A 24330-nucleotide genomic window follows, 5' to 3' on the forward strand; every position below is an offset into this window, starting at 1 on the left:
GTGTCAGCGCACACTTGCTCTGTACCAGGCCTCACGCTTGTCTGTGGTCTCTGGTTGACTAGAGAGGGGCCTGCAAGTCGGTGATTTGCCCCATGTCCCACCACAATGTCCCAACAGCCTATTCTCAAATCAAGTCTCTGATTTCAAACCCTGTGCCTTTAGCTGCAACATGCGTGTACCATTTGATCTCTGCAGTCTTCATTTGTCAATGTCATCAGCTTTGTCCCTGTTCCTCCTTGGGTCTGTTTTTAGTGAGTGCTTAGCATGTGTTAGATACTCTGTGTGCTTCTAATTACTGTGGTTGGAATGTTTAATACTTACAAGAACCCTATGAAGGTTCCTGATGAAGAAAACAGGTCTGATACAGTAAGAGATTTGCCCAAAGATATACAGTGCTGAAAAGTGTCCTTTTAAGTGGCCGCATGATATTCCTCACTGAATATGCACCATAGATCGTTCAGCCACTCCCCACAGGGAACTCTTTAGCTGTTTAGAGTTAGGATGTAGGTTTGGTTTTTGTAACCAAGGTCAAAATAACAAGGGTGAAGTTGATTTCTTTTACATTTAACAGTCCTAACATAAGCTGATATGGCAGCTCCAGGCTCTTTATGTTATGTTGCTCTGTTACCCAATGTCCACTTTATGATCCACCATGGCTGCTCCAGCTCCTGCCATCACAGCCACATTCTGGCTATTGGGAAGAGGAGAAGTGAAGAAGACACTCTTTGCCTCCTAAAGGCATGACCATCTGTGACTCATTGACCAGCATGGTCTCTTTTTTTTTTTTTTCTTTTGGTGAGGAAGACTGGCCTTGAGCTAACGTCTGTTGCCAATCCTCCTATTTTTGCTTGAGGAAGATTGTCGCTGAGCTAACATCTGTGCCCATCTTCCTCTACTTTATATACGGGACGCCCCCACAGCATGGCTTGATGGGTGGTGTGTAGGTCCGCGCCTGGGATCTGAACCTGTGAACCCTGAGCCACCAAAGCGGAGTGTGCAAACTTAACCACTACGCCACTGGGCTGGCCCATGACCAGCACAGTCTCACAGTTGCAAGAGAGGCAGAGAAGTGTCGTCTTTAGTTGGGTGGCATGTGTCCAGTTGAAACTAGTTCACTGTAGAAGCAGGAGGAGATGTGTGTCCAGGGAACTAGCCATCTTTGTCACAGTCTGCCCTTTTGGTCACCTAATCCCCGTTGTCAAAGGAGGCAGCCCCAAGTCCCATTCAGTGACAGCATGCTGTGTGCATTCTGGAAGGAGCTCTATCCCCAGCCTCCCTGGTCTCGCCTGACGTGGGCCCTGGAGGTGAGGTGCTTCCTGGCTACCTGCCCCTCCCTGGGGCAGGTCAGGGTGGGACGGTCACACTTTGCAGGCCGGGTCTGTGGTTTCTGAGGCAGTAGAGTCTCCTCAGAAACTTGGTAGGCTCCCCAGCTGCTTGCTATCTGTCGTGTCTGTTTGTAAGAACCACAGCAAGGATCCTAGTGGCAGGTGTCAGTCTTGAAGACCCTGGTCTTTCTGTCCCTGGGCTGGGGCCCTCTCTGCCTCTCTCACTTGAATGGTGGCTACTTCGAGGCCACCCTCGGGTGGAGTCTTCTGTGCCCCAGGCTGATTCCATTATCCAGCCAGATGGCAGCTGCTTGAGAAAGCATGGGGCGTTCCTGTTCTACAGTCCATCGCATCGGCCTGCTGAGAGCCACACATGCATCCCAGCACACACCAACATGGAGTTTCCCCACGAGTCCTGGCATGGTGGCGGGTTCTGTCCACACGGGTCCATGCTCAGGTACCGCAGGGGAAGGTTTGCCCAGCACACGAAAGGCCACCAGATTTCTAGCCTGCAACATTCGTGTCCTTACCTCCTAAACACAAAGCAGTGAGCTCCCTGTGTCTTAAATTTTTGTGACTGTGCCATTCAACTTCTAGCAAACACCGATTCTACAGTGGTTAGGAAGCAGCGTGGCGGCTTCACGATGCCTGGGTCTGCGTTTTAGGATCCCATGCCTTCCTCCCTGGAGCTTCCTATGAGGGGCATCTTCTGTAGAATAACGGTAATCAGGTATTAAACCTCCTGGCCCAAGCCTCCAAAGCTTTCTTTTCTTTGTCTTTTCTGGGAGATGATTCCAAGTCCATCATCCAGCCTTCCTTCTGAAGTTGTCTTTCCTGTGTCACATTTAATTGTCCAGGTTTCTTGTTTTTCCCCAGAGGTACCTTTTGGTGCCCTCAGTCCTTGGTGGCAGCTGCCCTCTCTTGTCTCGGGGGCTTGGGTGGGCTGCGTTCTCTTCTGCCCCTGGATGTCTTTTTCCTCTGTGTCCCCCCCCCCCATTGTTTGCCTTGGTCCTTGTCTTCCTGTTGGAGATGCTCCCCAGACGTCTCTTCTTTCCTGGCTGTGTGTCCACATTGCAGAGTGAGGTACTCAAGCTGGTCAGCTGCCACGTGTGCCTGGGTGTTCGGCGGGTGGGCTCCTTGTCTGGTGGGCTTCATGGGGGGCCCACAAATGTCGGGTCTGCAGCTATCCTCTGGGCCATCTTCAGCTGGGGTGTGTTGGGAGAGTCGGGGTGTCATGGTTGGTGAGCAGAACTTCAGTCGTCGTCCATTTTCAGTGTGGAGTGTCACTCCCTGTTGTGTCAGTGCCCCCAAGTGCAGGCTTCTGTGGTTCACCTGCTGGGACAGAGAAGGACAAGGAGCCCAGGCTGGGGTGTCAGGGGGCAGTGACGGCTCTGGAGATGAATAATCTATTGTGTGAATTTTTTTTTAATCTTTCTGGAAACCTTCACATGTGCTTTCTTCTCTCTCTGGTTATTTCTCCTGTCTAAAATAAGTTAATTGTATTTATATCAGTGAGGACTAAATGAGCTATTTTTATTCTCTGACAACGCCTGCTTGGTGTGACAGGTGGTAGGATTCCCGCATGAGGACGAGATGGAAGTGAGGGTGATGGCCCAAGTCACTTACTCATTAATGGTCTCATGGGGCTGGATCCCACCTGCCCTGCGGTGACCTTGACCTGATGCTGAGTAGGGCAGCCTGGCGTGGAACCAAGGCATTAGCAGTTTTGCTCAATTCCCAGGAGCCCTGGGCTTCCACATGGACCTGGGAACTAAGACTGGAGCAGACCCCGATCATGGGAGCTTTAGGGCAAGAACTTCTTGAAAAACAGCTTGATTCAGGTATAATTCACATGCCATACAACGAACCCAGTTCAACTGTTCAAGTCATTGGTTTTTAGTGTATTCACAGAGGTGTGCAACCATTACCACCATGGGTTTTAGAACATTTGTATCTCCCCTGAAAGAAACCATTAACTGTCACTCTCCATTCCCCACCTCACCCCTCCCCCCAGCCTTAGGCAACCACTGCTCTGCTTTCTGCCTCTATACATTAGGGCAGGCATTTTGTAGAGAGATCTGAAGGGCCATCCCTCTGAGGGTAGATGCTTGCTTGTGCGGGAGCCCTCCCCTGGGCTGGGGGACAGTGACTTCCAGGGGGCACATTCTTACCTTTAGCAGGATTCCTGGCAATGAAGACGGGCCCGCAGTGGGTGGTTGGGTGTAGATTGAACATGGAGCACCTGCAAGAGAATAGCTTTAATTGCAAAACATGCTCATTAAAACTCCAGCTAAGGCCCTACACCAGAATGAAAATATTACAGGGAGAGAAGTAATTGGCGAACTCCGCCAGCACCCTGGGGGGACATCTATTTAAAATTAAGTAACTTCCTGGTGTTTTCTCTCCTCCTCCTAGGTAGAACATAGTCTGCCTCAGGATAATTTCTGGAAGAGTGAGTCAGCAGATGCTTTTAAAATAGCTTTTGCAGTAAATAATATAAAAAGGTTTATTGTTAAACCTTAATTGGAAAATTACTATTACGACAGGAAACTGTCCAGCTAGTATCAGTACGGTGTTAGATTTTGCTAGTAAGGATGTACCCAAATCCCTGACCTTGTGTTTTGTTTCACCTGAACCTCAGTCTGTATGCTCGTATTATCACTGGGATGATTCTCAGCCCCTTGAGGGCCCTGAGGGCAGAAGTCAGGCCGGGAAGTGGAGGAGGGGTCTGAAGCGTGTGCGGTGTGCTCACTCGGGCACCTCTCCACCTCCGCTCAGGCCAGACAGGCCTGACGAGAACCTGGTGTCCTGCCCCCATCCAGAGGTTCAGGCACCTCTTCTTGTCTTCACCCCAACCCTGTTTTCTAAGAGTTCCTGTCTGCCTGGTGACCACTGTCATGGGCCAGAAGCCACATCCTCTTTCTACTTGGCCTTGGTGATTGTAGGGTGATGTGATCTCGTGTTAATGTAGGGACTTGCACGACGCAGAACATCAGAACCCTAACTGTGTGCCCTGTCGGCAGATAGTAAAACGTTGCCTGTTTTGTTCATTTGCAGCAGTTGAAGGAGGAGGCCATAGAAACTCTTTAAATTTCTGTCCTCATTACTGCTTTCATGTCTGACACTGGTAGAACAGGTGTGTGTGTGCGCATGTGTACGCACACCCCCACTGTTCATTCAGTCCTTCGTTTGCAGGTGGAGCTCGCCTTAACCCATCAGCTCACCTGTGTGGAGCCCTCAGCCAGAGTCCTGGCTCCGGACCCTCTCCTCACTGCTCTGGTTCGGGGACACCCTGCCCATCCTGGGACACAGCTGGGGTGGGTGTTGGCTCTGTGACTTACAAAAGCCAAGAGGCCTCCAGGACTGTAGGGACCATAGGCCTCAGAAAGCATCTGAGAAAAATGCATGATGTAGAAAATCTAGCCAGAATACTGATGGAGAAAATTTTCCTTGGGTTGTGGAGAAACTAAAGAAAATGGAGACATCAAACATTTCTTTAACTATAGCCTACAAGAAGAAAACTGCAGAATATTTTTAGATAGCCTTGGGTGGCCCTTTACGCAGAACCATAGGGGTGATGTTGACTACATGTTACAGACACCCCCACCCCATCCTTAACATTTTGGTATTTAGGCCACATCTCCCAGGATCAGAACAGCATCAAATAGGAAAACAGTTTCAGGAAACAGTAATCAAAATCCCTTTGTTCTGATTTTAGATTGGAAATACAAACCTAGTACCCAGGGGTCAGCCAGTGACCTGGTGCTTCTCGGCCAGCTGCAGGCTCTACCTTTGTGGTGACGTCCAGCCCGTCTCTGCTCGGATATCTCTGGAAGGATCAGTCCTGGCCAGTCAAGCCAGTTTGAGTTACTCCTTTTCTCTATGAAATGTGGGCAGCTTGGCTTTCAGGGTAGATGCTTAGATCGCTGAGTCATTTCATGAGAAGTGGGTCTTCCCAAGCGGAAGGCTCAAGAGCACCCCTGTTGCCCAGTAGGGTGCCCGTTCACTGCCTTCCATGATCTCAGAACTTATTTCGACCTGTTCTTAAGTCTTATTTATACATTTGATTGATTGATTACTTGAGGAAGATTCACCCTGAGCTAACATCCGTGCCAGTCTTTCTCTGTTTTGTATGTGGGTTGCCGCCACAGCATGGCTGCCGATGAGTGGTGTAGTCTGCACCCGGGAACCAAACCTGGGCTGCTGAAGCGGAGCGTGCCAAACTTAGCCACTAGGCCACGGGGCTGGCCCCTAAGTCTTGTTTTGTAAAAACTCTTTTACTAAGAGTAAAAGGGAATTCAAATCAAGGGGGTGTTTGCCGTGTCCATGGGAAGTTGGAGGTAGATTTGCTATTTAAACGTTGGTACCAGATTAAAAATACAGGCAGGATGGGCCAGGCAGCCTGCTGGCTGGGGCTTCCACCCAGGGGCACTCTGACAGACACTTGTCGAGTGCTAATCCTTTGGTGGATCCAACGCCTTTCTGAAACAATTAACAGTGCAAAGATGGCTGTTCACATGCGTCATTTCTGACCCCTCCATTCTTTACAAAGAGCCTTTCTAAACAGTTCCAGGTGGACTGTGTTGCTTGTCTCTCTGTGGGCAGCCTGCTTTCATTTGGGTTTTTGTTTTTGTTTTTAACTAGGTAGTGCCCTTAGCAACTTGTTGATAGCCTGTGAGTTTAGAAATTAGAAGGTGTGCTGGATAAATAATGTGCAGACTTTATAGGTAGAAGTTTCTCAGAGGTCCATCAGCACCTGATGTGTGAGGCTGCCTGCACCGTTACCTGCAGCGCTGGGTTTGTCTGCATGTGGTCATCTGCCAGTGGAAGACCCGAGGCGCGAGGGGTCGAAGGCCAGGACTGATCGTGAAGCCAGTCCTTAAGCTCCGCCTCACAGCGTTGTCCCTCTTGGAGACTGCTGCCAGCAGGCTTATGCGTGGTGGTGCTGCTTTTTCATGCAACAGCTGCTTTCTGTCATCTGAGTAGCAGGACATCTGTCTTTAAAATCGCTGCAGAGGCGGTGACCCTGGCATTTCAGTTCTCTGTGGGGTGGTGACTCCCGCGTGGGCGTTGCGGCAGTGATCCTAGCAGACTGGAAGTAGCTCTGTCTGTCTGGAGCCTTTGTTGGAGATGACGTCATAGGTATTGGTCTGGGGATATGTGTGTCTGTTCTGTTCACATGCGCAGTAAAAGGAAAACTGGTGTCAGTGATAGTACGTGTCCTAATGAAATCATGAGGAATACGATTTTTGGCACCTCTGCACCACAGAGTGATCATGCGAGTTAAGTCACATAAGTTACAGTGACTTAGGTGAACTAGAACATTCCTTTACTGAATTTTGGCTTTCTTTTCTTCCCATGCCTAACATCTCGCTCTCCCTCCATTGCAGGTGCACTTTCCGATTCCCTAGCACGGCTATCAAGATCCAGTTCACATCACTGTACCATCAAGAAGAGGCTCCAGCATCCCCCCTCCGGCCACTCTACCCGCAGATCTCCCCTCTGAAGATTCACATTCCGGAGCCGGATCTCCGGAGCTTGGTCAGCCCTGTCCCTTCCCCGACCGGCACCATCAGGTGAGCAGCCTGCTCGGCCCGTCCCCGGGCCGCTTAGAGTGCTCGCCACACGATTTCCTCTACAAAATCAGGGCCCTGCGCTCTAGCAGCTTGAGAAAGAGGAAGACAATGCAGAAATTCTGTGTTCTATACAGTATTAGATGTGTTTCTGGAAAATTGCATGTAAATGGAAATTTTGAAACTATTTTAAGTGCCTCAGGGGACCTGACTACTTAAGTAAAATCTCTGGAGAATTCTCTTACAAAGTGAAGAATCACTACCTAATGAATCATTTTTCCAGTTTGAATGTGTATCTGTTAGAGCCTTTTAAAGCAAGCACAGGTATGACATTTTTAAAACATTGAAAATATTTTAAAGTAATCTTTGTATGCCAGGATTTGGTGAACTTTATTTTTCTAAACTTTATTTGTGGAAATTCTTTGCAAAGTTTTAGAAATTAGTCTAGATTTTGAAGAAAGGAAAGTCCTCAAACTTTCTCATCCTTGGCGAGTTATAGAAATATGACAAAGGCTTGGGGGAAGGTTTCAAGGTGACACGTGTCACTAGAGATCCTTGTAAAAGTGGTTGAGCTGTCAGCTCAGTGGCACAAGGACTTCCTCCAACAGCCATTCTGCTTCAGTCTACAACAGGAGTCCTGTGCCTTCTTCCCACGTTGTCATAAAGCAGGTTGAAGAGACATATATTTGAGAGTCAAGATTTAAAGAATTTTAACATAGTTTACTGCTTCACCACGGATATCTTAAAATGAAACTAGCTTTTTCTCCTTGCTGCATGTGTGTGGCCCTGAAGAAGCCATGACAACTATGCCTTAGTTTCTGCTGCGGCACCAGCAGTTTCCACCACGGCTTATGCATCATTGGTGCGAAATGTCAGCCCAGTGGAAAAGGCAGATCACATCTTAATATTGTTAGGAAAATAGTTTTGACCTCCCATACCCCTGAAAGGGGCTCAGGGATTCTCAGGGTCCATCTGTGAACCATACTTTGAGAACCGCTGCTCTGGCTGAGCGAAAGTTTATTGTTGCTGCCGTCTCATCTGTATATAAGGTATAGTCCCTGCTCTTGCTAACCAGCCATCTTCTGGTAGTCTGTTTTTTGCGCCTTTTAAAGGTTTACGTGTAGAATCACACATTGGTTTGCCTTTGCATAATAATCAGTGTTTCACGTGTGCCATTTGGTCTCCTACCAGGACATGTTGGTTGCGAGATGGGACTCGTTTGCACTGAGTTGCTTGGAGTTGGTTGCCTGCAGAGCCAGGGAGTAGCTGTGTCTTTCTCTCATGGAGAGCAAGTTCAGGGACAGCACTGAGCATGGCATGGCCCAGAACTCCACTCTGGGCCCTAAGTTCTGGTTCTGGCCATATTTCCAGTTAGTGGGAGAACTGGGGGCAGGTCTGCAGCCTCACTGGGCCCTGTTTTCCTCGTCGATAAAGCCAGCATGCTGATGTCCTAGTTCTCTGTGATGACGACGATAACAACTCACTGAAAGCCTCGTGTGCGCTAGACCATGTGCTTGGTTAGCTCTGTACATGCGTTATTTCATTTAGTCCTTACAGCTTCATGAGACAGCCGGTTTTTTCTTAAGCTCATTTCAGATTTCTAGCAATAGCTGTTCTAAAACCCCAAATTTAGCATGTTCTCGTTGTTCTTTCAGACATTTCACTTGAATTTAACCTAAAACATGAGTACTTGGAGGTTGCGATTAAGTTGTGCTATGAAAATGCTCTTACATTTCCTTATACATGTATCAATGATACATAGATAAAAAATTATATGTAGTAAAATGCTGTAGCCACTTTGGAAAAGAGTCTGGCAGTTCCTCAAAATGTTAAACAAAGGGTTACCACATGACTCTGCAACTCACGGGGTCATAAGGTCCAGTGAAAACTTGTACCCAAAGGCTCATGGCAGTGCTATTCATAACAGCCCAAACGTGGAGACAACTCAGATGTCCATCAGATGACTAGTAGATAAATAGCACGTGGAATATCCTTACAATGGAATATTATTTAGCCATAAAAAGAAATGAAGTACGGATACCTGGTACAACATGGGTGGCCCTTGAAAACATGTGAAGTGAAAGAAGCCAGACACAAAAGACCACACATTGTATGATTCATTGATAGGAAATGTCCAGAACAGACAAATCTGTAGAGAAAGAAGGTAGGTGAGTGGTTGCCAGGGGCGTTAAAGGGAGTGACTGCTAACTGTTACTGGGGTTCTTTCTGGGGTGATGAAAATGTTACATAGTGGTGATGGTTGCACAACTCTGTGAATACACTACAAACCACTGAATTGTACACTCTAAACAGGTGAATTGTATAGTGTGTGAATTGTATTTCATGAAGCCGATAAAAAACCTTCGTGTCCTGACACGTTTATCCAGTAGCTCCTTCAAGCGGCCGTGGGATCATAGCCAAGAGTGTTTCATGCCCTGCTGGGACCTGAGAGCTCTTGGAGGCCTGTCCTTTGCTGTGTGCGATGGGCAGCGAGGGGCCTTCCACGTCCAGTGGAAACCAAAGCAGGTGGTCTCCCTGGGTTGGCATGGGATTATTGGTAATCAGTTTATAATCCAGCCAAATAGACGCTCTTTAAGAAAGAAAAATGTTTTGGTACCTGGAAGGCTTCATAAAATAAATATATTTCCCAGGAATATTCCAAATGAAAATAGTGGCCAACTGGTTAAGATATTCACGCAAAGCTTTGTGTATTGAAGTTGCTCCTGTGTCAGGAGGGAGGCGGTGGTTCAGAAAGGAGGTAGGAAGAGAGATTTGTACTAAGCAGAGTGGAGCAGGTGTTGCCAGCGCTGTTCTGAGAAGTCAGGGCGGTGTGGCTGCGGTGGAGACCTGGCCCAGCAGTTTATATTTAACTCGATCCTCAGCTGGGGTCGGTTGGTGGGTGGTTGGTCCCCCTCCATCCCCTTCTTTGATGACGCCCAGGAGGGACTTGCTTCCAGTTTTCATCTGGGAGAATATTTGTGGAGAAAATAGTAACTTTGGGACTGGCTCTCTTACTTTTTGGCTTTTTATTAAGCATCACAGAAAAAGCGTTTCTGTTTACATCCGTTTATCTGAGCCCTGCGGAATTCAATTAAGTGTCGAGAAACCTCAGAGGCCCTTGAGGTTTTGCTTGCAAGATCCTTCTCCTCTGTGCTCTCTCATGGGGTGGAGCCCACGTGTTTACAAACAGCGCCTTCCTCTCCTTGGGGACCCTCCCAAAGTGACGGGGGAGGGCCCACATCAGGAGGTGCAGGAGCGGGTTCTGGGGGCCACGGGTGCCTTTGTGAGGAGGCCGAGGGCGCCCCCGCTTCTCCTGACTCGGTGGCCTGCGCTGCACCCCCCCATCGCCCGCTCGCCGCGCAGTGTGGGGACCTCAGTGGGCGGGTTCCTCCCTGGAGCCAGGTTTCTCCAGCACCCCGCCCTGAGCTCTGTCCCCTCCAAGACTTTAGGAGTGGCTGTACCTGCTGGAACATTCTCCCGAGTAAACAGCCCCGCCTGCCCTCCCAGCAGCTGCCTGCTTTCTTTCTCAGGTTTTGCTTCCCCTGGTGGCCAGGCCAGAGTGTGTATGGGGGTGTGTGGTTGGTTTTTTAAAGTTAGGTGGTTTTTTTTGGGCCTGAAGTACTCCACCCAGAAAATGAATGAACTCTCTTTGAAATAAATTCTATCTTAAGCAACATTTTGTCAACCTTTTTTTTCGTTTTGCAAAGAAGTGGTGTTTTTAGGAAAGAAGAAATTGGTTAATCATTTTCTGAGTTTTACAAACACAGAGGCCAGTCTAAAAAGTGCTCCATAAAGCTAGAGTTTTAAGAAAACTGCTGAAATTAAACCAGAAAAAAGGCATAGGACAGAAAGAGAGTAGCTAATTTTAACCAACAGCAAGATTTTAGAAGCTATTTCTTTAAGAAAGCTTGTCTTGATTTTTCCAGTATAGAGACCAGAAACGAAAGTAATTTGTTTTGTGAAATCTGGCAAAGGTTAGCAGAACGTTGTATAAAATAAAAATTAAGCAACTGACTTCAAAATCTAAGCCACTTGTAATCCTGATCTTCAGGCATGGGCCTCCCCCACTGCTGGAGGAAAGCCAGCCCTGGCACGGTTGATGTTCTGCACTGTTAGATATCTTTGGAGTTTGGAGGTTATCGGTCTGCCTTAGAGGGGCTTTTGTTTTCCTGCGAACTTTGAATCCTTCCTTAAGAGCGATTATGCTGCGTCCAACTTTCTAGCCGGGGCCCTTCCTGTCTTCTCAAGCACGCCCTCCAGAGGAGTGGTTCCGGGAGGTTTACATCTTGCAGTGCGGGGACCCTTGTCCGCTGGTCGAGGAGCCTCATCAGTGGTGTATCACCTGGGGGCCGTTTTCCTTTCCCACACCTGTGCTTGTGACCTCACACCCCCAGCCCTACTTGCACCCACCTGGTCCCTTTCCCCATCTGAAAACTTAAGAGAAATAAAAATTGGTTCCTCCACACAGAAAGGTGGGGGCTCCATGTTCTTTCTATTTTCCCTTCTACCTAAATCCATGCCAGGGTGTTTTTTTGGCTCTAAAATGTTGAAAGTTGAAAGAAGCTTGTACTTAAGTTCTTCTCCATTGGGGTGGCCATTTCCGGTTCTTGGGCACATCTCCCGGGGCCCTCGGAAGGTTCACCTTAATGTTTTCTTGGGTGTGCCTTCTGGGCAACGCCTGGCTGTGGGCACAGTCGGCCTGTTGTGCTGCTCTTGTGTGGGCACATGGCTGCACCAGAGCCCTTCCCAGATCTCACTCGGATTTGGGCAGCAGCAGGACCTGGAGGGGCGGAGTGGAAGGCAAGAGGGGAGGGAGGCCCGCAGGAGGCACACCTGCACTGCCCCCAGAGCTGAGAGCCACACAGTGGGGCGCTCCTGGGGGGTTGGGGGCAGCACTTCGCGGAAAGTCCCACTAGGCCAGTCTGCTGATTGTTTTTCCCTGAGGCAAATGCTTTTCAGAAACTACTGAATCTTTTAAAATAGCTTCCCATGATTTCACAGCATTGAATTTGTCTTACCGGAGCACAGACATTCTTTAAGATAACTCTAAGAAACTGGCCTCTGTGAATTTTCTTTCCCTATTTTATTTTTTCAGATTATAGAAATACTACATATGCATTATACAAAATTCAAATATTTCAGAAAATGAAATCTCCCAGTGATACTCCCAGAGATAAGTCTGTGTAGTGCATCTTCCTGTGAACGTTCTTCACCTAACAGTTGTGACTGTTCCTCCTGCCCAGAGAGGCCCATACAGTTCATGCTGTCCTACGACTTGATGTCGTCTCCTTTTGCACTGTGTCTTAGGCACCTTTCTGTGTCACTGCATTTTTAGTGGCTGTGTAATGGCCTGTCCCATGGATGTGCCATAGTGTGTTTACTCAGCTCCCTCCTGGGACACACAGCCCATCCCAGTGTCTCACTCTCATGAGTGGTGCTCTGATACCCTTCCTGCAGGTCAGGGCCTGTCAGTAGTCTGAAACTGCCTTTCTGAAATGTCTGCACATTTTATACTGAGGTGTTCGAATTCTTAGATTTGGGTATTGTTAAAAATATGCTCTTTAGGGTCGTGAGCCACAAGATTTTAACAACAACAGTAAAAATAGAAGCTGTTACTGACATGCATGCCAGGCCCGTGCAGGGGGCTGGAAACACGATCTGTCCTTTAGTCTCTGCAGGAACCCTGCGGGGCGTAGGCATTGCCACCTCATTTTACGGATGAGGAAACTGAGGCTCAAAAAGAATAATGCTGTCCGGCAGGTTGTGTTAAATGGCTGAGTGATGCGTTCAGCGGGTGCCCACGGCCATAGTGGTGGCACTGGTTTATTTCATTTGTTGTGCTAGAAAGTTTACTTTTATCAAAGTAATACATGCATGTGATGTAAGAATTCAGACGGTTGTCCAACGATCATGACGATAAAATACAGTCCCTGGCCACACCCACCCCATCAGTCACTGCCCGAGACAGCACCTCCAGCTTCTCCGTGTCTGCCGGTGTCTGCTTACCCCTGCGCCTCACAGTCACATGCCCTGAGCTTCCTCAGGTCCAGATACGTTATACATGGACTTCTCATATGGAAATGGAGGATTTAGCTTTTCCTCCCCACGCCTTCCTCCCAGTACAATTACATCAGAACTTCCCCTATTATAGCTGTGGTGTATCTATCGGTACAGTGCTTGGCACTTACTTCCTGGTGCTCTGGCCTGTTCTCCCCAGGAGTTCTTACGGTCCCTTTTCTGTGTTTGGTTAGATCTCCATGCACACTGGACTAGCACATCCCACCCTCTGCCCAGTGTGAACGGCTCGTCCTATTTATGTCCATCGATCGCACCTTTGCTGGGAAGACCTTGCTCTGGAGCCCAGGCCTCCTCCCGCCTGGACCAGGTCTGGGACATCTCTGACCCAGGGATCATCTTCCCCACTGTCTAGGAATTCCCTCTCTTGACTCCTGTGTCCTTCTTCTTCCTGATCTGCTGCTGCTTTTATTGGAGAACATCTTCCAGTTGCTTCCTGGGAGGAAAGGTACAGGAAAGGTTAATTTTTTAAAAAATTTTCCAGGCCTGAAAATTATCATTATTCTCCAGTCATGCTAGATAGATGGTTTTCCTGGGTAGAGAATTCTACATTTTCCCTCAGAACTGATGTTGCTTTCTGGCTTCGAGTGTTCTTCTGACTCCGGATCTTCTTGGACGTGACGTTGCCCCTGTGGGAGCACGTCCGTCTTGGGGTGTCCGCAGCAGGCTGCCCTGTCTCTCTGCTAGGCTGGGGAGGGTTTTTTTTCCATCCGTTTGGCTGGATGTGTAATGGGGCTCTTTCAATCTGAAGACTCGTTTCCTATCATTCTAGGGAATTATCTTCTTACTTCTGTGAAAATTATCCCCTCCAAGCTCTTGTTCTGGTGTCTCACCTTTTCTCTCCTCCATCCATCTTTCTCTTGTCTGCTTCCTGGGAGATTTTCTCAAGTCTCTCCTTCCACCCTTCATTGAACTTTTATTTCTCCTCTTTTTAAAAAATGTTAAGAGCATTTCCTTGTTCTCCGAATGTGCTTTCAGTAGAATCTTACTGTCTCAGAGACCCGCTCTCCTTCCCTCTCTGGGGAGGTGACCGTGTGCGTCGCCGTCTTGTCCCCTCCTGGGCCTGGGCTGGCTCCTTGGGGCTGTGTGAGGCGCATCCCTCAGACAACAGGGCTGCCTCGGCTGGCTGCTCAGGTTTAAGATGAGGTTCTACATTCTTCAGTACAGCTGGGGAAAAACTATGAGGTGAGCCTGTAAGTTTACTAAAATGATGTTTTGAATAAGAAATTCTGTATACTTTAATTAAAGCATTTATTTTCTAGAATAAAAAGATCCTGATTTTCAAAAGAAATTCAAAAGGCATTGATGAAAAACAGAATTACTATTTACCTCTCTGTAGTCATCAAAAGTATAGTCTTCTGCCTGAAAAGTCTCTGTCAGCTCAACTGCCATCCCATCAAGGAGCTAATTATATTTTTCAACTGAAAATTAATAATCCAATTAAAATCTCAAGAATACCGGCCAAAAAAGACTGAGGTACTGGAAAGCTGCTTGGATCATCTCTGAGGTGGAGTGTGGGACAGGGGCTCAGGGAGGGACTCAGTGCCCTCTCCGGGGGCGGGCGTGGGGGGGCATAGAAACCCTCCCCCAGCAGCCCTCCTGGGGCCCTGCTGTTCAGGGTGTAGACTTGACCTGTTCCCCCAGCGCCTCCCCCACCATCCCCTGCAGAGGCAGGGCCCCATGGTTCTCTAGATGAGACCTGGGAGTGGGGCCAGGGCGGGGAGGAGACCTGACCGTGTCTCACAGACGTCAGCCCCCCACACCTGGGCCTTCCCACGTTCCCACTGGATTTCAGGACTGTGAGGTCCGCATTCCAGGAGGCTGGCGTAGGAGGAAGATGGCCGGAGGCTCTCCCACCTGCACAGTTTTCCTGTGGCCCCGGGGCGCTTTCAGGGTCCTGCTCACATCCCAGGGCAGAGCTGGGCCAGCCAGGGGTCTGCCGGGGGGTTGGGGACAATCTGGGAGGGTGGGGGTGCGCCGCGGCAAAGGCTCATCGCGGCTCCAGGGACAAACTTTTGTTGGCTGGCCCAGCGGTGGCTTTGGGCCTTTTGTCAGATTTGTTTTTCTCAACTTGAGTTCTTATCATCGTAGTAAGACCTGGAAACACTTTCTCCTGCTAGGCTGTTCATTCTTTTACAATATTGTAAACGTAGGCTGCAGTGTTGTTGCCAGGTATGTGTTGGACGGTCCCAGAAGTCATGATCTAGGCCTGGGCTGTCACGGGGCTGGCATGGGTTTGTCCTGACGAGACAACGGCCCAAATCCAGAGCAGCTGCTGGCAGGACAGAACAACCGTGAGCAGTCGCACTCATGACCTTCACTCTTTCTCGCCTGAGACAGAAATGTGACTTAGGAATAGTTTTTCCGTAGAAGGGGAGGAATCGACAACTGCTGGTCTGACGTGCATGTTCAGCTTCATTTCCCCTCTTAATCTCAAGTCAGGAAGAACGGGCATTTGTTTCATGAGACACCTGGTAGGTCGTGGCTGTTCGGCCTCTGCTGCTTTATCGGGTCCCGGAATTCAGACTCCCACACCCCTGGGCAGTGGGGGACCCCCCAAAGTGAGCGCGTCTTTGTTTCCTTGCCTGGAGCCTGGTGTCCCAGGAGGGCCCCGGCATGTCTTCATTCCGTCCCCTGGAGAGATACACATGTGTGTTTGTACTCTAAGAATTTTTCCCGGTTTTGCTAATTGTCAGGAGTTTTTCAGGGGAGTAGGATAAAACTCTGGTGTTGGACACCGAATGTCCTGGTCACTTCCCCAGGTGGGAGCCTTGCCTTAGAGCCTGTTGACTGTCCCACTGCGCCCGCCCCCCCAAGGCCTGTCTCTGTGCATTTTATAGCCCGAAGATGTTCTGCTTACATAGTGTGGAGCTCTCCTTCCCCTCAGATGGAGGTGTGATGTCAGAGCGCCCGGGTGCCAGGCACAACCCTCCCGGCTGAGGCCCGCCTGCGTGGACAGCTCGTTGGGGTTTATTGAGAAGCTAGCTGCCCTGAGGCCAGGAAGGCTGTGTGTGCAAATGCACGTTCTCCTGGGACAGGCCTGCTGGGCGGGCTCTGGGGATAACAGGCAGTGACTGTCCTGTCCCTGCTGAAGCTTCACCAGCAAGGGTCTGTCAGCAGGAGCCGCCCAGCACCGCAGAGTGGGCGGAGCTCCCTGCCTCTCTCCCTGTTCGTGAGCCAGCTTTCCAAACCTTATTCCCATTTGAAATCATTTTAGGGGAGTGACAACCTGTTCTCTCTGGATTTTGCTTTCAGAGGCTTAGACATCAATTTTCTGCGTTCTTTTACAAAATACTGACTTGGGACGGGCAGCAGGTCCCCGGTGTCTGTGCCCAGAAGTGTCTGTCTGTCGTCTCTCCACGGTAAGGGCACCCCTGTCAGTCCCATGCAGGTAAAGAATCCGCCTGCACCTGCTTGGACTTGGATGAAGTTTTTGCAGACAAGCCCTGTTGCTGCCATTTCCACTCACGCTGATTTCTTCCTGATCTGTCTCGGGGAGGCTGGTGGTTTCTGGGCGGTAGTTCTTGGCCTCCATGGTCCCGCGTAAGGCATGCTCTTCCGGTTCGTTTGTCTTCAAGTCCGGAAGGGGCGTTGGATGTGTTTGGGACTGGAGCAGAGTGAGCAGGGCTGCTCTCGTGCTGGCGTGGTCTGCAGCGCTGCATCGTTCAGCAGAAGGCAGCACGGAGAACCTCAGGACCAGGCCCTCGCATCGGGGCCGTGTGTCCAGTGAACCCCGCTTTGTCCGCCTGGGGCGGCGTTTGGTTCCCAAATGGGTGCATTTGAAAAGCCTGGTTTTGAGTGTGTGGACATGTTACTGGTAAGGGCCTTGCTCTCCCCTCCCACCTGACCTTAAAAGCTTGGGTTTTGTGTATTTGGTTCAAAATTAAATTCAGAAAAAGCTGCTTCTGTTACTATTTTCTACCTCTAACAAGCTCTTTGATGGTTGTTGATTAAAGTTTCTGTACTCACAGGACTTACCTGTCTCTACCGTATTTAAGGTCTAGTGGAGAAGAGAACAAGAATTCTGAGATAAGGGTCCTTAAATTCTGTTTGGCTCACACGGGTTCATTACTGAGAAGGGAGAGTGTCCATAGTTGAGTTTATCATTAATATCAGTTGCCAAGGTTCTCTCTGTCACAATGTTTTATTTTTTCGTTCCTCCCTTCTCTCTTTAGTGACTATTTCTTGGGCCCCCCCACATGCCGCAGACGGGCCCCCGTCTGAGGGAGACAAGCATGTAAACCAGTGGTTGCCATGATGGGCCCATGCGAGGAGGAAGGTTCTGGGGTACATGTTTCCAGAAAGGGGCACAAAGGGGTGACATTTGAGCCTGATTTGTGGGGATTTGGGGGCATCTTGTTATTTGGACACTGAGGGGAAGGAGGTTCCAGGCAGGGGACATGGACAGAGCTGGGGAGGAAGCAAGAGTGCGTGAAGCATTTTTGGAGAACTGCGGCCTTCTGGATGGTTCTGGGTGGGGTGTTGGCGTTGGAGGCGCTCTCTTGAGGGCAGGGGCCTCCGGTCTTCCCCGACTATAGGGAGACGAGACGCAGACAGGTTGGCCTTGTCACTCGCAGGGAAAGTGGAAGGAGGGGGACCCATGATTCTACATGAGGTTGGCGACCCCCAGGCTCTGGTCAGCTCCCAGCAGGAGCTTCTTCTCTGGGTTTGTTACCCACCTTTAGTGCTTTCGTTGTTTTTCTCTGAATATTTTGTAATAGAATTAATTTTCAGAATAAAAGTTTTGATGTGGTTTGATAACCTTGTTAATGAGAGGAAACGTGCCAGCCTGTGGCCGCTGAGCCGAGCCCGAGCAGGTGGCGGTGCGGGCAGGGCAGAGACCCTGCATGCTGTGCCCGCAGTGCATGCTGAGGACCAGGTTGAAATGGGAGTGGCCTCGAAGAAGGAGCCGTAGATGTTTCCAGCCCACGTATTTGGTTGCAATTTCAATCTTGGATTGTCACTGCGGCCTAGGAGAGACCAGTGCACATGAGCCATGCGGTTGAAGGTCCGTGGCCAGGAGGACCCTGGCGGGGGCAGTGTGCCAGTTTACATCCAGCAGGTACCCAGGCCTTCTCTGGATTCGTGGTTTCCCCGCCCTGTCCTCAGGGCGCCATCGTGTGGATGAGTGAGCACTAGACAGCAGCTGCATCACGGTCAGCCCGCCCTGCCCTGGAGGCCGAGGGTGTGCACTGCGCCACGATGGGATGCGACCTGCCCTGCAGGGCCCAGACCTGCCTTCAGGGCCCGAGCTCCCCACTGCGAGCAGAGCTTGCCCTGTCCCAGTCTTGGTTGTGGACACTGTAACTGTTCTCTGGCTGCACTTGGCGCATCTTTTATAAAGGGTTGGTGCAGCGTCATGATGATGTAGAAAAGGGAAAGTGTCGTGAATTGCTCTGTCCCCCTGTGTCATGCAGGTAGGTCCTGAAGTCCTGTTTGCGCCACAAAGTCTTCCTCTCCAGTAGCACGAACTGAGGATGTGTCCTTTCTCTCCGCAGTGTTCCCAACTCCTGCCCGGCCAGTCCACGCGGAGCCGGCTCCTCTGGCTACCGCTTTGTCCAGAACGTGACCTCAGACCTGCAGCTGGCAGCAGAGTTCGCTGCGAAGGCCGCCTCGGAGCAGCAGGCAGACACGTCTGGAGGGGACAGCCCCAAGGTCTCAGTCCTCACAGTGCAGTGGGCCATGTGGGGACCGGGCATGGGGCAGAGCAGGGGCTCCGGGGACGCAGCGGGCTGGCAGTGCCGACGTGGAGATGAGCTGCACCTGGCACGGAGCGCTGCCTGGGCGCCTTCCCGCCCAGATAGGACATTCGCTCATTTGCTGACCTGACGGCGCAGACAATGTCCCTCCCCCTCTGTGCCTCCTTATCATTTGCTCCTCACTCCATCTGCTGGTGACAGAACAGTTTAGAGAGTTTTAATTATAGTCTTTGAGAAGAATGACAGGTTTTTTCCTTGAACTTTGTGTCTTAGTTCATTCTCATCTAACTGTTTTTAAATCAGTTTGTAGGGGAGGTGAGAAATTTCGGAATTAAATTACGGTGAAAAGCTAATTTCTCCTTCCCACGAGGCAGAAATGGCCGTTCCTAGTGTCATGCAGGCACACGGCAGTCATGGGGGCCAATTTAAGTAGACACCTTTAATCTGTTGTCCTTGTTGGAGGGGTTCCCCATCAGGAGGTGACCTGTGGTGGACTGGACTCGAGCTGATGCTGTGCTGTCGGTCTCTCCTCAGGATGAGTCGAAGCCGCCATACTCCTATGCGCAGCTGATCGTGCAGGCCATCTCCTCGGCGCAGGACCGGCAGCTGACGCTCAGCGGGATCTATGCGCACATCACCAAGCATTACCCTTACTACCGGACGGCCGACAAGGGCTGGCAGGTGAGGCTGAGCCCTGGAGACCCACCTCCGAGTCAGCCTCTGAGGGCAGGAAACGCAACAGGCGCGTCTCTGTCTTTAAGATAAACAGATAGGGGCACAGGGATGTTTGCATTGAGCACCTACGGGATCTCTAAAAAGAGCTACAGTCCCCCTCCCCCATGTCCAGAAATGTGAAGGTGGTTACGTTTGTAAGCTCCCTGTGTGTTATAGTTCCATGCTGACTTGGAAACACACGGTATGCGTTATTTACAGGAGGGTCCGCATGGATGAACTGTGTGTCTCGTCTTTGTCTAGGATCGTGAGACCCTGGTCTGCATCAGGCTTCACTAACACCTGCTGTGCCCATTTATGTTTTCCCCGTAGTTACTGTTCCCGTGTACTAGCTGATTCAGTACGGGTGTTGAACTCAGCGTACCCCTAGACTGTGCTGAGCTCTGAAGAACGACCACTCTGCCTTTGCATTTCCCCAGTAAATCATAGTTATCTTGCCACCCATGGAGAGCCCTCAGTGCCATGAGCAGCCTGCCTTGTCACCTTTAGTCTCGCGTCTGTCGCGTTCAGATTTGGGGCGGGTTGGGGTTTGTTTTCTAATTTGCTAATAATTGGTAACTCTCTTTGCTTGTCTGCAGAATTCTATCCGACACAACCTCTCTCTGAACCGTTACTTTATTAAAGTCCCTCGTTCCCAGGAGGAGCCTGGGAAGGGGTCTTTCTGGAGAATAGACCCGGCCTCAGAAGCCAAGCTTGTGGAACAGGCATTCCGGAAACGGAGGCAGAGGGGCGTCTCCTGCTTCCGCACCCCCTTTGGGCCTCTGTCATCCAGGTGAGCCCCTGCTCTGCTCCTCGGCCAGAGGCCCAGCTCCCCAGACGCCCATGTTCACAGTAGTATCTTGGGCACTTAAAACTCTTCACCTTTTTTTTAGAGAGAGAATATCTCAGGACCATGAACTTTGTAAGAGTGCAGTTAGTAAGTGGGCTGCCGACGGTTCCTCTAATGTGTCAGTTCCTAGAAGCTGACGTGTGTGTAGCAGTGGGAATGGAATCCAAAAACAGGGAGGAGTAGAAATGGGTTACGTTTGCAGTGATTCTCTTGGAAGCATGCTCTCTGTTGGAGGGTGTGGGGGACCCCATAAACAGCCGCCCTCTTCCCCGATGGAGTGCTGTGTCTTAGAAGGGACAGACAGAGGGTGGGACTGGCAGAGCTCAAATAGACTTTGTCATGAAGAAAGCTGATGTCGGGGTGTGGCCTCTGTCTGCCTCCGAGCAGGGCTGGGCAGCCTCTGCATCCCCAGCAGCACTACCTGTCCACTGGTCAAGGCTGCTCCTGCACCAGTCGCTCGTGGCCAGCGGTCCAGTGGAGACTGGACAGGCCCAGCAGTCTTGCTGAGGTCACCGATCCCAGGGAATGGCGTGCAGGAAGAGATGGAAGGAGGCTCTCAGAAATTCTTCTACTTGGAAGGAAACATTAGCACCTGAAGCATTCCATTTCAAAATTGTATTTCAAACATGATTATGTGAAAGACTGCTTAAATGTTTGGAAATTAACTTCTGGAACAGGGTCTGTGGTTTGATTCTCAGTTGTCTAATCAAAGTAGAAACTGGAACAGAGGTGAATAGATCGTAAGATAGGAATTCAAAAAGTGTTTTTGTTTTTGTTTTGTGTGAGGAGATTAGCGCTGTGTTAACATCCGCCAATCCTCCTCTTTTTTTGCTGAGGAAGACTGACCCTGGACTAACATCCGTGCCCATCTTCCTCCACTTTATATGGGACGCCACCACAGCATGGCTTGCCAAGCAGTGCGTCGGTGCGTGCCCGGGATCCGAACCAGCAAACCCCGGGCTGCCACAGTGGAGCGCACACACCTAACCGCTTGCGCCACCGGGCCAGCCCCCCAAAAGGTCTTTTAACATCATTTGAAATATTTCAGCTGAGCTCAGATTTTCTAAAACACCACATTGCTTAAATAGGAATGTGGAGAGAAATTTTATTAAACTATTAGTTTGCTAGGGCTGCAGTAACAAAGTACCACAAATTTGGCAGCTTCAACAACAGGTATTTCTTTCTCACGGTTCTGGAACCAGAAGTCTGAGTTCAAGGTGGCAGCAGGGTTCCTTATGAGGCCGTGAGGGAGAATCTGCTCCAGGCCTCTCTCCTAGCTGCTGGGGGCTTGTGGGGAATCTTTGGGGTTCTGTGGCTTGTAGAAGCATCATCTGACCTCTGCCTTCCTCTTCACATGGCGTTTTCCCTGTGCATGCTCTTTGTCCAAGTTTCCCCTTTTTATGAGGACGCCAGTCGCTGAATTAGGGCCCACCGTACTGACTTCATTTAACTTCACCTCTGTAATGACCTTGTCTCCAAAGGAGGTCCCCTTCTGAAGCACTGGAGGTTAGGACCCCAACATGCCTTCTTGGGGACACAGTTCAACGCATACCAGTGACCAACACCATGTTTCACTCGTAGACCAGCCCATCAGCAGCTGGGGGATAGTTACTGGGGCTTGCTTTGTGTGCCCAGCACTGCCCAGCAAACCAAGCATGAGGAGTGTCTGTAAAGGAGCATAAGTGGGCCTGTCGTCAAGGTCACCTTGCAGTTGGGGACTCAGATCTTATGCTTCGTAGGATTTGCACAGAGGAATCAGGGGAAGGAAACCCTCAGGCCAAGAGGATGTGTCGCAGAAGCTTTGGTGTGGGCTGTGTCTTAGGGAGCAGCAGGGGACTGAGTGGTCTCCAGAGTCTGAATTTATTTGGAGCAAGACAATAGGTGTGTGTGTTGGGAGTGGGAGGCGGGTGGACACAGGACTAGTTTGGTAGAGTAAAGTCAGATTAGAGAGGACCTGAGAGGAGTTGGAGCTCTTGTGGGAAGAATTAGGGCTGTCACAGAGTCCCGGACTGGGGACTGACCTGGTCACTACCAGTTTGAGCGTTGGAATAAGCAAACAAGGACTCTAGGCCTGGGTGGAGGCAGACGAGTGAGCCGAGAAGTAAGAGAAGCAGTAGGCGAGACTAGAGGGGCCAGGAGGGCAGAGAGAGCCAGGTCTCTGCCCATGGAAACCGGGGAATCTGCAGCCCCCTATGTCCAGCGGAGGGAGACAGCATCCTATTCATGAGTGTGCTTATAGTGCTGATTGTAGAGCAAAACGAAGACTTGTTCCTCCCCCAACTGCATCTGAGCAGCCCCAGCTCCCTGCCTCTCTTGGTTTGTGTTGACCTTGTGTGTGTTCAGCGGCGCAGGGGGACTGTGTCCTCGTGTCACTCGTGTGTCTTTGACAGTCCCCTGAGAGCTGATTATGTTTGCGAGACTGTGAGTCTCGATGCTTCGCGGCTGTGCCAGGCACACGCCCGCTGGCAGGAGCTGGGCAAGGATGCTCTGTTTTAGACCCCAGGCACGTGGGGACGGAAGCAGCAGGGTTCCATAGATTGTTATTCATGCAAGATAAACACTTGTGCTCCCAAAGCTCTCTGAGTTGTAGATTTATCCTGGTGGGAAGTTTTTGCTCGCCCCACAAAAGCTTGTTTTAACACAGGACACTGAGCCACTTTCCTGGGAGAGCGGCTAGTCCCTTCAGGAGCTAAATCTTCTCGAGTATGGCTTTTGCTGGGCAGCCACAGGTAGCGCAGTCTCCTCCTGTTTACGGGGGCTCTGTCTGCTGGGGTGATGTGACGTGTGTCGGGTGGCAGGTCGTCACTGCAGGATGTTAGTGTTGGAAATCCCTCCTGATCACAGAGAGAAACATCGGGAGAAGTCGAGCAAAGGCAGCATGCAGGATGTGGGTGTTAGGATGTTCGATGGTTTGTTAAACGCCCTTTTCATTTCCTGGCCTGTTTACTCACTACCACGTGCTTTCTCTCTTTTTTAGGAGCGCTCCAGCCTCACCCACTCACCCTGGGCTAATGTCCCCTCGTTCTAGTGGCCTGCAGACTCCAGAGTGCCTGTCTCGGGAGGGCTCCCCCATTCCACACGACAATGACTTTGGGTCAAAGTTAGCGTCTGTCCCAGAGTATCGGTATTCCCAGAGTGCACCCGGTAAGAAGGGTTCTGTCCTTTGACGTGAGGTGGCCGACTCAGACTCGGGCCCTGGAAGGGAGCGGGCAGAGTCCTCAGTGGCTGCGCTCCTTCTCTGCAGGCTCTCCCGTCAGTGCCCAGCCAGTGATCATGGCCGTGCCTCCCCGACCTCCCAGTTTAGTGGCCAAGCCCGTCGCCTATATGCCAGCTTCCATAGTGACGGCCCAGCAGCCCTCTGGCCACGCGATCCACGTCGTGCAGCAGGCCCCCCCAGTCACCATGCTCAGGGTGGTCACCACCTCCGCCAGCTCCGCCAACGGATACATCCTTGCCAGCCAGGCCTCGGCCGGGGGTGCCCACGAAGCAGCGGGCACAGCAGTGTTGGACCTGGGCAGCGAGGCGAGAGGTAAGGTAGCCGTGTGGTTGCTTGGCTGGTTCTATACGGCCGTCACTGGTCTCCAAAAAGTAGAGCCGTCAGCCTGGGCCACAGGGGCTGCAGAGGCCAAGTGTTAGGGACACAGGCTGTCTCTGGGGGCCGATGGCTCTCAGGCTGCTGCCTCCCCTTCCTGCTGTTTGTTTTTTGGGGAGTATGTCCTTGTAATCAGCACTAGTTACCCTCTGAAGCGCGTTCCTCCTTGTATAATAGCACCTCCCAGGGCACAGAGCCCCTGAGGTCACAGGGAATTAGGTTGGGGGGCCTGCCTAAAATCGGAATTCAGAGGATGATTCCTCTGGAGCCCCCAGTGAGGAGTCCTTAGAAACCATTTAAAGTAAAAAATAGTTGCAAATTCCTAAATTAGAAATCTGGATCCCAGGGAATTAATGGGGTAGATACTGAAAATGCAACCAGAACTGTAAAAGACCCTGTGAAAGCAGGAATACTTTTGAATTCAGCAGCATCTCCTGCGTCTTGTTGACCGCTGTTAGCTAATTTCAGCAGTAGTGCCTCCTTTCAACACCTTCATAATGACATG

General features: G+C 50.5%; 1 protein-coding gene across 1 annotated transcript in view; it reads left to right on the forward strand.

Annotated features, from left to right (window-relative positions):
* FOXK1 (forkhead box K1) overlaps positions 1-24330 on the forward strand; it is a 70638-nt gene that overhangs the window by 36786 nt on the left and 9522 nt on the right. The window contains 6 exon segments of the mRNA XM_004440884.3: positions 6716-6901; positions 18472-18628; positions 19207-19353; positions 19983-20176; positions 23211-23377; positions 23478-23762. Of these exon segments, the coding sequence (XP_004440941.2) occupies positions 6716-6901; positions 18472-18628; positions 19207-19353; positions 19983-20176; positions 23211-23377; positions 23478-23762 (1136 nt within the window).

This window comes from Ceratotherium simum, chromosome 26 (assembly GCF_057802395.1).
Source record: "Ceratotherium simum simum isolate JZ-2026a chromosome 26, ASM5780239v1, whole genome shotgun sequence".
Lineage (NCBI taxonomy): Eukaryota > Metazoa > Chordata > Mammalia > Perissodactyla > Rhinocerotidae > Ceratotherium > Ceratotherium simum.